General features: G+C 43.2%; 1 protein-coding gene across 3 annotated transcripts in view; it reads left to right on the top strand.

Annotated features, from left to right (window-relative positions):
- The window catches only part of RTN4IP1 (reticulon 4 interacting protein 1), a 55,420-nt gene that overhangs the window by 37,214 nt on the left and 3,600 nt on the right, over positions 1–14,606 (top strand). For all 3 annotated transcript variants that reach the window (XM_021937650.2, XM_009205766.4, XM_021937649.2), the window contains 2 exons: positions 2,656–2,839; positions 7,095–7,187. In XM_021937650.2, the coding sequence (XP_021793342.1) occupies positions 2,656–2,839; positions 7,095–7,187 (277 nt within the window). The remainder of the gene's footprint in view (positions 1–2,655; positions 2,840–7,094; positions 7,188–14,606) is intronic.

Here is a 14,606-nt window from a genome sequence, read left to right as displayed (position 1 = left end):
GCCTGAGCCTCTTTGGGCACGCACTCTGTCGCCCAGGCTGGAGTGCAGTGGCACAATCTCGGCTCGCTGCAACCTCTGCCTTCCGGTTTCAAGCGATTCTCCTGCTTCAGCCTCCTGAGTAGCTGGGATTACAGGCGCGCACCACCATGCCCGGCTAATTTTAGTAGAGACGGGGTTTCACCATGTTGGCCAGGCTGGTCTCGAACTCCTGACCCCATGATCCACCCGTCTCGGCCTCCCAAAGTGCTAGGATTACAGGCGTGAGCCACTGCACCCAGCCTGATCTTGTATCTTCTGATGCTTCCAGGAATAGCAACATGATACTGGGGCCAAGTCCTACCCATTCCCCTCTGTCTTCCTTAAGGGGTTTTGTTTTGTTTGTTTTCTCGTTTTTGTTTTTGAGATGAAGTCTCACTCCACTGCCCAGGCTGGAGTGCAATGGCGCGATCTTGGTTCACTGCAACCTCCACCTCCTGGGTTCAAGTGATTCTTGCGCCTCAGCCTCCTGAGTAGCTGGGATTACAGGCACTCACCAACACACCTGCCCAATTTTTCTATTTTTTTTTTTTTTTTTTTTTGTGGAGATGGAGTTTCACCATGTTGGCCAGGCTGGTCTTGAACTCCTGGCCTCAAGTGATCTGCCTGCCTTGGTCTTCCAAAGTGCTGGGATTACAGGCATGAGCCACCGCACCTGGCCTACCTTAAGTTTTATACATGTCTGGAATTTGTCACCAGAGAATAGGAGAACTTGAGAGACGGAAGGCTAGAGGACATTCAGTCTAGGCTCCCAAACTGGTGCTACGCTTCCCTCCTTGGCATGTCTTCCTGGCAAGTGGTCTTGCTCCTTTCGCTTGTACTTTTCTAGTAGGGGGACCTTCCTGCCTTATAAATGCAAGCCATTACTACTTCTTTTCTTTGATAGCTTTAGTTAAAATTGATCTTTGTAATTTCTGCCTGGAGTTTGACCTCTCAGTCTACCTAGGATAAATATGTTCCTCCTTCCAAGTAGCAGCTTTTTAGGTATTTGAATCTTAGAGTTTCATAGCAAGAAGGGGCTTTGAAATCCTTCAGTCCAACCCTATGATGCTGTAGTTGAGAAAGTGAAGGGCAGAGGAGTTACGAGTTTTTGCATACTCGAGGTCATGCCACCAGTGATTTGTTGGGAGAGCTGGATTCACAACCTGGTCTCCAGATTTCTTTCTCAGACAATGCCTGTTCTATAATACCAGGCTGCCCTTAAGTTTTCTTTAAGTATCCTAAGATTTGTTCATTCAAAACTTGGAAATGAAGTAGATACTTTTTTAGTGAAAAGAACGGTCATCTATTAAGGTCATCATGCTCCTGCATTTCATATCCTTAGATTATATTTGCCATTTTTTTTTTTCCTTCTTCTTCTTTTGAGACAGAGTTTCACTCTTTTTGCCCAGGCTGGAGTGCAATGGCATGACCTTGGCTCACCACAACCTCTGCCTCCCAGGTTCAAGCGATTCTCCTGCCTCAGCCTCCCGAGTAGTTGGGATTATAGGCATGTAATCCTACGCCTGGCTAATTTTGTAGTTTTAGTAGAGACAGGGTTTTTCCATGTTGGTCAGGCTGGTCTCAAACTCCCGACCTCAGGTGATCCACCCGCCTCGGCCTCCCAAAGTCCTGGGATTACAGGCATGAGCCACTGTGCCTGGCCTTGCCCTTCTTTAGTTTGGTTCTATAAAATACTCAAGATCCACAAAGTTGGCCAAAGCTGGTTTCAGGAACTTTAATGTTTGACATCATCCAGATGAATTTGGAAGGGAGAAAAGGTTTACCAAAGAGGAATTCATCAACTGATGTGCTCAATTTATATGCATGTATTCTCTATATAGATCTTTGTTTTCAAAAGTATTTAAAAGCTTATTAAGTTTTTACCCCCTTTCAGTAGAATATAGTGATTACAGAAGTTTTAGGTTAGATGTAAGAAGTTGAATATATCTGTTAGTTCCTGTGGATTCCATTATCACTGAATTTTTTTGGCATGTTAGAACAGGCTGTTCATTTCTCCTTTTGCATTGTCCTGATGCTGTACCTGAAGCCAAATGATAGAAAATTCCAGAAGGTGAAGAGGATGCTTCCATGAGCATTTCTGACTGTAGAGAGAATAAAAGCAAATCATTCTTGTAGGTGAAAATCTCATACTTTACTTTCAAGTATCCATGTGCGCTAAAGAACATAGCGAATGGAAAACTTGGCAGTTTATTACAAAGCTTAATTAAGTCAGACTTTCTCAATCTTGGCAACCTTAGTTTCTCAAGCATTGACATTTTGGGCTGGAAAATTTTTTAGCTGTGAGGGGCTATTCTGTGCATTGTAGTGAACCAGAATCACTCTCTGTTCAGAACTACTTGCTGAAGCCATTCTAAAGTACTAGAAAATGAAATGATTTTTTGACAAAAATTAGTCGCATTCAACTTACCTTGCAGAAAAGTAATAGAGCCAGCGAGTGGGTATGTCCTTCCGTCTCCATCAAAGCAGCCACCCCTCTGCAGGATGGCGAGAGGTGCAGCACAGTGCAAGATTCGCCACTGAAATAAACCCCAAGCCAACTGGTGCTGGAAGGGAAGGAGGCTCAGAGTCCAGTGTAAAGCCTGACAACAATGTTTTGATTTGGTTCTTCCTCTCCAGGTTTGATTTTATCCTTGATAATGTTGGCGGATCCACTGAAACATGGGCTCCAGATTTTCTCAAGAAATGGTCAGGAGCCACCTATGTGACTTTGGTGACTCCTTTCCTCCTGAACATGGACCGACTGGGCGTAGCAGATGGCATGTTGCAGTCAGGATTCACTATAGGTTCGAAGGCATTAAAGGTAGGAAGAAGGGTCTTGGTTGGTGACTGCAAGCAGCCTCCTGCTGCAGAAATTGGTTTGCCACCTAGCCAGTTTCTCTTCTCTTGGAGGCCGCATAGCACAGTGGCTGCAAGCATGGACTCTGGAGTCACACCGACTGGCTTCAAAATCTGACCTCTACTTAGTAGCCGTGTAACCCTGTGCAAGTTACTGAAGGTCTCTAAGCCCCAATGTCTTCCCCTGTAAAATGAGGCTGATAATAGACCTACCTTACCGCATGGTTGTAAGGATCAAATGAAGTAGTCCATATGGAGACATGGCACAGTGCCCTTATTAAATGTTAGCCTTTATTATTACTTATTGCCTCTCTTGATTACATCTGATGTACTGGCTGTGCTTCCTTCTTGTCTCTGCCTGATGACCCTCTCTCTGTTTCATGTCTTAACACTTACAGTCTCTTGTATATAAAGATGAAAACTTACAGTTGCTATTTTCATTGTATTGGGATAGACCAGTGATTCCCAGACTGGGGCTTTCAGACATTTAGAGGTCTATGAGTAAAAGAAGTTGTACTTTTACTTCAGTAAGCCTCCACTCTTGCCTTTGCTGGGATTGTATCAACTTGTTCTAACACTGCATATTCTGTGTAAATTTGAAACTCCAGCTATTAATGACATGATGGGAGTTTCTGGGACTTGGTTAGTCAGCCTGACTCTGAAACAGGGCCACTTTTACCAGGGCTGTATGAAGCTCAAAACTGAATACATCTCACCCAAATTGCACACTTCGGTGAGTGGTGGGCATTGGAGACTAGGGCAGATGAGCCTCAGTTACAAGACTAATAGAGCTTGAGCATCTGCTCTCCACTTTACCTCATAGCCTGTTGTCATCACAGTGGGGACAGAGGCTTTTATAATTTCATGGGATAAACTGGTGGTAATTATAGATCATTGGTTTAAAATATGAATTGATGTTAAAAGGGAATATATGATAGAAAAAATAAAGATAGGCTGGGCACGGTGGCTTATACCTGTAATCCCATCATTTTGGGAGGTGGAGATGGGAGGATTGCTTAAGCCTGAGGAGTTTGAAACCAGCCTGGGCAACATAGTGAGAGTTTATCTCTACAAAACAATAAAAAAATTAGCCAGGTCTGTTGGTGCATACCTGTAGTTCCAGCTGCTCAGGAGGCTGAGGCCAGAGGATGGTTTGAGTCTGGGAGACAGAGGATGTGAGCCGTGATCGTGCCATTGTACTCCAGCCTGGGCAACAGAGGAAAACCTTGTCTCAAAAAAAAAAAAAAAAAAAAAAAGATTCTATTTTTTAAAATTAGACAAAATACTTGAGACTCTGGGACAAGGCAGTAGAAAGTTCCTCGGTGGTAAAAAGGCTGTGAATAGCTGTGTCAGTCTGACCAACGCTGACTCATGTTTGTGAGATGACTGGCTTGATAATTATCTTTAGCATTTTATTTATTCCAGATATTAATTTGGGACCTTTTATGGGGATGAAACTTAGGACTTTGGTCTCTTGAATTCTGTGTACTAACTAAATACTTAGAGGTCGTAACAAAGAGCTATGATGGAGGAGACCACGACTCAATTCTTATGAAATATTATTGGTAATAGAAATGAACAAACCAGGCCCTGCACTGTGGTGTCCTTCTATTTTCATTTGATTCAGACAGTAGCCCGAAACAGTGTCCACAGGGTACTTTGTGGTAGAGAAAGGGCTCTTAGCTGTCCTTTCTCTCTTCTTTCTCCTTCACAAAACCCAGATTTTCCAGTGCTTTAAAATGTAAGTTTAAGTTTTCTGTAAGATTTCAGTTTGTACTCCAGTGAGACCCCTTACAAGTTAACCTTCGGAGTTGTCCTCAGAGAGTAAAACAGGCATAGCTGTCTTCATTCTCTTTTCCTCCTACTTGAAAGATGATAGTGGTAATCTCATGTGAAAACCTTTTAAGTAGTTTTCAATGTCTTTCTGATTGTGCACACAGTTAAAGCCTCATTGTCATGCTTCTGACTCTCCTGCCTGCTTTGATTTACTTTCTCTCCTATAGTGGCCTGGGTGGGCGGCGGGGGGAACACAGACCTCTTGTAGCAGAATATAAAAATTCTGCTGTTACAGACCAAAAGTTTCTCTTTACAGAGCCACATGCTGTGAAGAGTTATAGATGTGGCAGTTGTGACCATTTTTGTGCCTTCTTTAATACCCTAAACAATTACCAGAATGTTTTAATTGTAGTCTATGAAGCCAGACCTTAGGGAAAAGTATTTGAACAGATCTTCTGTGATTGTCATTAACTGGATCCACAGTAAGCTTGGGACATTCTCAGTGCTTCTGGCATTTAGCCACATAATCCTTCAAACAGCTTTTTTCTTTTTCTTGTTTTGTAGAGACAGAGTTTTGCTATGTTGCCTAGGCTACTCTTGAACTCCTGGCCTCAAGCAATCCTCCCACCTCGGTCTCCCAAACTGTTGGGATTATAGGTGTGAGCCATTGTGCCTGGCCTCTTCTTTTTAGGTTAGTTGCATAAATCAGTGCATCTCAACATCTTTCATGCCATGACAGACATAGAAAATGATAGTATTTGAACAGCACGTTGAGGCTGCCTTGGGTTACGGAGATAAACAAACCAAGCCCTGCTCCTCCAAGACCAGCCTATCCAGAGACTTCTACCAGCCCTGGCTCTGCCTGGCTATCGTGAGGGCTAAGGGGAGTCAATATCTCATCACAGCAATTCTAGAGTATGCTTGACTCTCTTTACATCTGTTGTCCTAGGGTAATTATTAATGATGAATCCTTTAACTCTCACAGGTTTTCTGGGTTGGACGATAATCTATAGGATCACTCACCCAGTAAGCCATCCTGGCACACCCAGTGGGAAGCTTTGCCTAGGCAACCGCTTAGTTTTTTCTTTCTTTCTACATTCTTAAACTGAATTGGTATTGTCTCAGTCTTTCCTCAATAAGCTTCACTTTTAGCACGGGGCAAGTATTGATAGAATACTTTCTATGTGTAAGGCATTTTGTATACATTCTCATTTCATCCTTCCAACAATCCTGCAAACTAGGTGGTGCTACCACCATTCTACAGGCCAGGAAATGGGCTGAAATAGGTAGCCTGATAAAAATAACATAACTAAAACAAAACAAAAATAATGCAACTAGTAAGTGCTGGGGTATGGGGTTTCCACTGAATTTTCCAGCCTCACGCCAGAGTAGTAGCTTATATCATACTGAGTGTAAGCTCAATGGCAAAGAAGTCTGAGCTCACCTCACAGTTGTGGGTAGTTGTGGAGAGGGCAGCACTGTGGTACTGGCTGACCCTCTGCTACCTCAGATTGCTCCCATCTGATGAAAGTTTGGTTGGGCAGGTCATTGAGGTATCATGGAGAACCTCAGCTCATTTGCTGTTTCCATAATGGCCCACCCTACCTTCGACATAAAGAATAACAGTTACAGCCAGGCACAGTGGCTCACGCCTGTAATCCCAGCACTTTGGGAGGCTGAGTTGAGAGGATTCTTGAGACCAGGAGTTCAAAACCAGCCTGGGCAACATAGCAAGACCCTCTCTCAATTAAAGAAACAAAGAATAACAATTATAAGTGGCCATAGAGTGGTCATGAACCCTCTCGGTGTAAGATTTTTACGCATCTTCATTTGGAGAGGTATTGCCCCATAATAGATTAGATGGCTTTGTATTTGCCATAACCAGAGGGAAGATTCAGCCATGATGTATAAGGAACTTTGCACTTTGTTTTGCCTTTAAAGCCACTTTATTCCTGTCAGAACCAGAAAAAAAAATTGTGATTGGGCTTCTTGTCTAAGATCATATTTTGGTGACTTATTGTCCCCAAAACATTTTTGAATTTGGTGCAAACCTCTTTTCTGGTGCCTCTGGGCTTTATTCAAACCTTAGTAGGGAAAGCCTAGAGGTCTCAGCCCCTGATTCCTCCTGGGGAGGAAACCCACTGTGGAAAACGATGTAGACGGTCATTTTAAGGAAAGCTTTCCTGTGCTTACTTGTTCTTCAGTCACAGTTTAGAAAAGGAGCCTAAGTGACGTGGATATGTCTTTATTCGGTTATTTATTAAACATTTATGGAGCATCCATTCCCTGTCAGTCATTGTGCCAAGGTGCTGTGCACACATTCTGTCAGCATGAAATGAGAAATCAGTTTGTTGTAGTCATCCAGAAAATGCTTTTCCCTAAATGGGCATTTAGTCAGATTTTATGTTTTTCTATATTTGACATGTTTTGTTTCTTCTTTTTAGCATTTCTGGAAAGGAGTCCATTATCGCTGGGCATTTTTCATGGCCAGTGGTCCATATTTAGATGACATTGCAGAACTGGTGGATGCGGGAAAGGTAAGTGCACCTGGAAACCTAGATTGGAAGCCTTTGTATTTCTAGAGCACCTCCTGTAGACCTGCCCACTGAGCTTCGTCGGTGGGGACTCTACAGAGCGAGCCTGCTCACCTGACTTTGTGCTGCCTTACATGGCCAAGTTTACATGCTGTGTCTTTGGTTCTGTCTCCATGGGAGGCGTAGACACAGACTGCTCCATCTGTATAAGAGCTTCTCTCATCTAATCAAACCCCTTTGGTTTAGTAGATGAAGAGGCGGGCCCAGGGAGGTTATAGGATTCCCCCAAAGACACTTGGTTAGATCAGAGCACAGCTGTGATCTACATTGGGCTGCTAATATTTCGTCAGGTCCCCAGGTCTCCTGATTTCTAGGTGGGTGTAATAAAATTGAGGGCAAATAAATAGTCTATCTGAGACAGTCAGTGGCCAGGGCGAGGGTGGGTGAGGATTGATGGGGATTTGGGTGAAGACAACCGGCTGGTGTACTCTGCCTACTAGTGTCTGTCCTGCCGTGGACTCTGTGGGAAAGCGACTGTTGCTTATCCTCTGGTTATCCTGTTCTGGATGTCAAAAGGTCTTTCAGGGATTCTGGGGATTGAAAGCCGCCTCAGCTGCCACCTGCTTGTTTGGGTTTTTACATGGTCTAAACCACCCTGACATTCCCATCTCCAGAGGAATAACTGAGAAGGTGGTATTCTGGTGCTGATATTTTTTATGTTAGTGAGAGATTGTATGGAATTATAGGATGGAGAACTTCCAGAGGGTTGTGTGAGATCATAGATAGGCTGATTCTCATTTTACAGGTGAGAAAGCTGACTCACCAAGAAACAGGGGCATGCTCAAACGTGCAGAAATGGAACCAGCGCTCTTGTGCTTTTCCCTCTCCACCTTTCCGCTGTATTCTTAGTACTGGAAGCTGATTTGGGACTTCAGCGTACATTGTCTTATCTTTGTCACTTTGCAGTGGGCAGGGAATGGAGTTAGAGCAGGCTAGCGTTAGCATTGTGTGAACCACTCTGAGACATTTGGACAGAGCCCCTGGAGGTGGGCTTGCTTCTTCTGGCCCTTGGCCCTTGCTGGCATATTTCATCTTTCCGTTTCGATTTTAGAAAGGAATGTTTTTGGGAACTAATGGCTGCTTTTTCTGTATTTAAGGTTTTTCTTCTTTCACAGCCAAGGAACTATATAAGAAAGAGGATGGCCTGTTGCTGTTTCTCAGATATTTGGGTTCCAGGCTTATGTGTCTTTTCGTGGACTTCTAACTTTTGGTGTGTTCTGATAGGGGCAGGGGCTCTGTGTTATTGTGACTGTGTAACTCCTTCTTTGTAGGGTTCTCCCATATCCCACAAGAATGTTTATTTTATTTCTAGGAAGGAGAGAATGGATTATCATCAAGTAAGTGCTGCGTGTGGTTGGAACCCCATTATTAGAGAGGTCTTTGTCCTCCAGAAGTCCACGTTTGTGTTTGTCCTGATATCTGATCCAGGCTGTTCACATGCTTACCACTGCTCTTCTGTATTCAAAATATTGGGACTCTCTCTGCCTGGAAATTACTGTTTACCCAACAGAGATGAGAGGTGACTTGTATGTATCTACCTATTACATTTGGCAGATAACTGGTAATGGCTAAAATAGGGCATGATAAACAATAACAAAAAACGATGTCCTTGAAGTATTCTCCAAGGAGGTTGAGTGAGCAAATGTGCCTTGTGCTTTGATTCTCCTCTCCTACACGGGCTGTTTGGGCTTGGGTGTCGTTTCTGTCAATGAGGGGTTCTGGGACTGTGAAGTTGGTATGTGGCACTGGATGCCTCAGTGAGGCCAGCTCTCTTGTCGTGTCCCTGCTTCTGTGTGGATGTGAGAGGTCATTGCCTTTTTATCCTGGGAAGTTGGAAAGAATAACACAACAGAGCTTACTTACGTGTTGTGTGGTTAGTAGAGATTTGTTAAATTGGAGGAGGACATTTAAATTCTTCCAAGCTTTGGCTGAGCCTTCATGATTCTCATTAGCAGGTAACTGTTAGAAGAGCTACAGTTGTTTTCTGATGGTGAAAAGCTGTGAAACAACAGAGCCAACTCTTGTAAAATACTTGAACTTTGAAAAAATACATTCATAAGGTTCAAAAACCCTAAAAATGGAAAGTTATTTCAAGAAATCTTCTTTTGACTGCTATATCTCAGTCACTGAGATTCTGCTTGTCAGATGCAGCCAATATTACCAGTTTCTTGGGTATTCCAAAGATACTCTATAAAAACAGGAAAAATAATTTTTTTCCTCTCTTTCTCTTCTTTCTTTCCTAACACAAATGGATAACATACTGTTCTGCAACCTGCTTTTTTTTTTTTTTTAACAGCACATCTTCAACTTTGTTTAATGTCAGGATATAAAAGCTTTCTCATTCTTTTTTTAACAGCTGCATAGTATTTGTATGGGTACACCATAATTTGTTGAATTTCAGTCTTTTGCTTCAGTGGATAATCCAGTATTTATGTTTAGTACCTCATTGTATATATAACCATTTCTGTTCATGGAAATGGAATTGCTGAGTCAAAAGATATATGCATTTATAATTTTGATAGATTTCTTTTTTTTTTTTTTGAGATAGAGTCTTGCTCTGTCACCAAGGCTGGAGTGCAGTGGTGTGATCTCATCTCACTGCATCCTCCGCCTCCTGGGTACAAGCAATTCTCCTGCCTCAGCCTCCTGAGTAGCTGGGATTACAGGTGCCTGTCACCACACCTGACTCATTTTTGTGTTTTTGGGAGAGACAGGGTTTCACCATGTTGGCCAAACTGATCTCGAACTCCTGACCTCAAATGATCCACCTGCCTTGGCCTGCCAAAGAGCTGGGATTACAGACATGAGCCACTGCGCTTGGCCTTTGATAGATACTAAAATATACAGCTTTTGAAAATCTAGTATATATATTTATTGTCTGGAATTTCTCCTGTGGCCTACCTTCTAGGCCTCTTCTCTCTTTACTTACCCATTATCTTACTCTCTGAACCATTTTACCTCATTAGAGAACGTGAAGAAGATCTAGTTACTGGTTACTTGTGATTTAAACTGTCTTAATATCTGAGCTGGGTGTGGTGGCTCATGCCTGTGATCCCAGCTACTTAAAAATTTGAGTTGGGAGGATCACTTGGGCCCAGGAGTTCAAGACCAGCCTGGGCAACATAGGGCAATCCCATCTCAAGGGAAAAAAAAAAAGAATCTGGATGAATGAGTATCACTGACGGAGTCTAAATTCAGCTTCTTAGCCCTGCATGCCCCAGTAGAAATGGAGAAGCCACCGAGTTAATATCCACAGTAATGAGCACTCTCTGTCAATCCATTAATAGCATCGTCCTTCTGCCTTCTTTATGAACACCAACCCTACCTTTGCTTTCTCCCAGTGCAGCACTCAGTAAATGTTTTTGGAATTAAGGTTTCCTGCCTTTAATGTGCTCACCATTGTCAGGCTCAAAAGTGAAGAGGAGCTGAAATTTCCTAAGTATGTGGGGATCTCACAGTCTGTTTTTCCTGGAGATCGAGTCTTAAGCATTGTTTTCACATGACTATTGTCACGAAGGCTTATTGTGTGTCGTAGGACTCCATATTCATCCAATCTGGGCACAATTTCAGTTTGATAAAGTGGTTGGCAAACTACAGCCTGTGGGCCACATTCAATCTAAGGCCTATTTTTGCACGTCCTCTGAGCCACGAATGGTTTTTACTTCCTTTTTTTTTTTTTTGAGACAGAGTCTTGTTCTGTTGCCAGGCTAGAGTGCAGTGGCACAATCTCGGCTCACTGCAACCTCTACCTCCTGGGTTCAAGCGATTCTTCTGTCTCAGCCTCCCAAGTAGCTGGGACTACAGGCACCCACCATCACACCCAGCTAATTTTTTGTATTTTTAGTAGAGACGGGGTTTCACCATGTTGGCCAGGATGGTCTCAATCTCTTGACCTTGTGATCCACCCACCTTGGCCTCCAAAAGTGCTGGGATTACAGGCGTGAGCCACCGCACCTGGCTGGTTTTTACATTTTTAAAGATTTGTTAAAAAAAAAAAATGAAGAAGAGAACTTAGACCATGTGAAGCCTGCAAAGCCTAAAACATTCACTATTTAACTCTTTACAGAAAAAGTTTGCCATCCTTATCTTAAACTAGTAGTTAAATGTTTTTTAACTGAAACCCAGTCAGGCCAAGCTCCGGTTTACAGAATAGGCAGAGGAGGAGCTGCTCTGCAGGTGAAGTGGTGGCAGGGAGTGACCTCCCTCGCAAATGTTCTGTTTCCTCACAGCTGCTCCACACAGCCAAGGAGCCCTGGGCTCCTGGACACCAGTTTGCAAACTACTGTTCTGAGCATTCTCAAAAAGAATGATTTATAATTAGCCCCTTAAGCGTAATGGGTTGGTACTGACGTGCCTTGTGCCTACAGTTTATTGGCATTTTCTCCTAAGCACAAAAAACAGTTCCTATTTTCATTCTATTTAACACACTTACTTTTTGGTGGGGGGAGATATAGCACAAATTATATTCAGGTCACGCATATGCCATTGAATAGCATACTCACAGACTGGAAAGAAGAAAGCCTTTCACTTGTCCAGTTTACTGTCTTCATCCCTTTATCCCCCATCCTGCCGTGATGTCACATTTGAAGGGACAGAGGCCCTAAGAAATTAAATGATGTGCTCAAGGTCACATAGGCAGGGCCCAGGTCTTTTGATCCTTAGAACAGTTCCTTCTACAGCCTTCATTGTTTTCTGCTTAAATAATCATCCAGACATTGTTACCTAGAGTTTGAATTCTTGGTATTTTACTCTGTCATCTTGTATTTCTCAGTATCTTGCAGGACTGAGAAGAGGTGGTGGTGAGGCAGTCTTCAGATAATAACTGCTGCTAAGAAGGACTGTGTAACTGTGTTTTGAAGGAAAATATCTATACATATTTGCTTATATATGCATGTATTAGTTTCTTATTGCTGTAACAAATTATTATGAATGTGGTGACTTAAGACAACACAAATTTATTATCTTATAATAAGATTTTGGTCAGAAGTCCAGATGTGTGGGCAGGGCTGCATTCCTCCTGGAAGCAGGCTATAGGGGAGGATCTGTTTCCTTGCCTTCTCCAGCTTCTAGAGGCTGTATCTCCCTTGACTTGTGGCTTCATCACTCCAACCTCTGCTTCTGTTAATCTTTGACCTCTAACCCTCCTGCCTTCCTCTTATAAGGACCCTGAAATTACACTGGGCCCACTTGGATAATCCAGGATAATCTCTGCATCTCAGGATCCTTAACCTTAATCATACCAGCAAAGTTCTTTTGCCGTGTAAGGTGCCAGATTCACACATTTTGGGAATTAGGATGTGAATATCTTTGGGGGCCATTATTCTGCCTACCACAATACATAAAATATCTGAAAAGGATATGAGAGCAGCTAGAAATCTTGGTTGCTCCTGAGGAGGGAAACTAGATGGCTAGAAATCAAGCATGGTAGGACGATCTTTTTTTTTTTTTTTAATTTTTTTTTTTTTTTTTTTTGAGACAAGGTCTCACTTTGTCATCCAGGCTGGAGTGTAGTGGTATGATCTCAGCTCTCTGCAGCCTTGACCTCCTGGTCTCAAGCGATCATCCCACCTCAGCCCCCCATGTAGCACTATCCAGCACTACCTCTTGGACAGGTATGCCCCTGACCAGCTCAATTTTTTGTATTTTTTGTAGAGACAAGGTTTTGCCATGTTTCCCAGGCTGGTCTCGAACTCCTGAGCTCAAGTGATCTGCCTGCCTGGGCCTCCCAAAATGCTAAGATTATAGGTGTGAGCCACTGCACATAGCCAGGAAGATATTTTTGAATGTTTATTTACACATATATATTCTTCATGTAATTAGTAAGCCTTCTGATGTTAGGAACTTAATGTTCACAGGTATATTCAAAATCTTAGATGCCAGCCACGCATTTTGGTTGAGCAGTGATATAGATTTCTCAGTTGATTGATTTTAGCCAGCATCAGAATAGTTCCTATGCACCATATTTGAGTTCAATTCAGAACACTTACTGAAGGCCCACTAGCACTTACTTGACCCAGTAGATGGTGGAGAAGTGTGTTGGTCACACTCAGTTACCTTTCGAGCAGCCTGTCCTTTGGAACGTTGTGCAGTGATGGAAATGTTCTCTGTCTGCAGTATTCACTTGGTGGCCACTACGCCACTGAGCACTTGAAATGTAGCAAATGCAACTTGAGAGACTGACTTTTTCATTTTAATTACTTACTTTTGATTAACGTAAATAGTCACGTGTCTAGAGGCTACCATATTGGACACAGCAGCTTTCGAGAAAAATGTAATGAGTTCTGAGGTAGGTGATTTCCCAGGTCCGTCTTGAATAGTTGGGCCCTCGTTTAGCAATGAAGTACGTTCTAAACCTTAAGTTCCTTATTGCCACTGGAGTTTGCTCTATGGAAAGAAGGTAATGATGAGGGACTGAATCCCTAGGACCACACTGGAAGAGGGCTGCCTTGCCTGATATGGCAAGTATCTCATGGATCTCATGGCCTCAATGCTTCTGAAGTTTCCTGATGCTACTGAAATAGTTTCTATGAGCAAATTTATATGGGGTTTCTCCTCTCACTTTCTGGCTGTTGGAAGTGCATTTTTTAGGGGTACCTGGGGACAAGTCCTTGATGCTTTCCCAAATGGCACATTTACTCCCTGGAGGGTTCCCCCATCTGCCATCCCCCTCCTGTCTCACCTTGTCTTCCAGTTTTGAGTTTGCCATCTGGGGCAGGAAGTTTCCAAGAAACAGCAACTGGGAGCAAAATTCACCTCTTTCTTTTGTCTTCTTTTTATCTAAAGGTAGACTTAGTTTAAGTTCCCTTCTTCTTCTTTACCGCCACCCTGGAAATAGTGAACCTATCACAGAGGTCAGGGGCATACCTGTCCAGGAGGTAGTGCTGGAACTGCGGTCCTGGTGCCTGTCCACAGGTGTGTGGATTTGGACTCAGACCAGGAGCCCTTAGGTCTTCCTTGGTGTTTGTCACCTGTCAGCGTCCCCTCACACACCTCACCCTCTGAGATCTGCAGCCTCTATGCCTGGTGGAAGAAGAGGCCAAGGGTCTAGGAAAAGAAGTGGAACAGACTGTGACTTCCCAGATTACATCCATCCCATGCAGTAGCGACATTCCGGAGTCCTAGGTCCTTGTTTTGGCTCTGCTGTTGACAGCTCTGACCTTACACTTACCACTCAGTCACTTGCACTTCAGTTTCCTAATCTATCAAAAGAGGCACACTTGGATATGTTAACTCTACGGTTTTGTGATTCTCACTGGGAAAATGGGAATTGAGGGAAAACCTCAGCCTGCTGCCATGGCTGCCTAGACAGTGTCCTTCTCCACCAGCAGCCTCATGCTCTTGCAGTAGTGAGAGGTTTTCTGT

Source organism: Papio anubis, chromosome 6, assembly GCF_008728515.1.
Source record: "Papio anubis isolate 15944 chromosome 6, Panubis1.0, whole genome shotgun sequence".
NCBI classification, from domain to species: Eukaryota; Metazoa; Chordata; class Mammalia; order Primates; family Cercopithecidae; genus Papio; species Papio anubis.
Note: the sequence above shows the minus strand (reverse complement) of the source record. Positions and strands in the feature narration are given on the sequence as shown.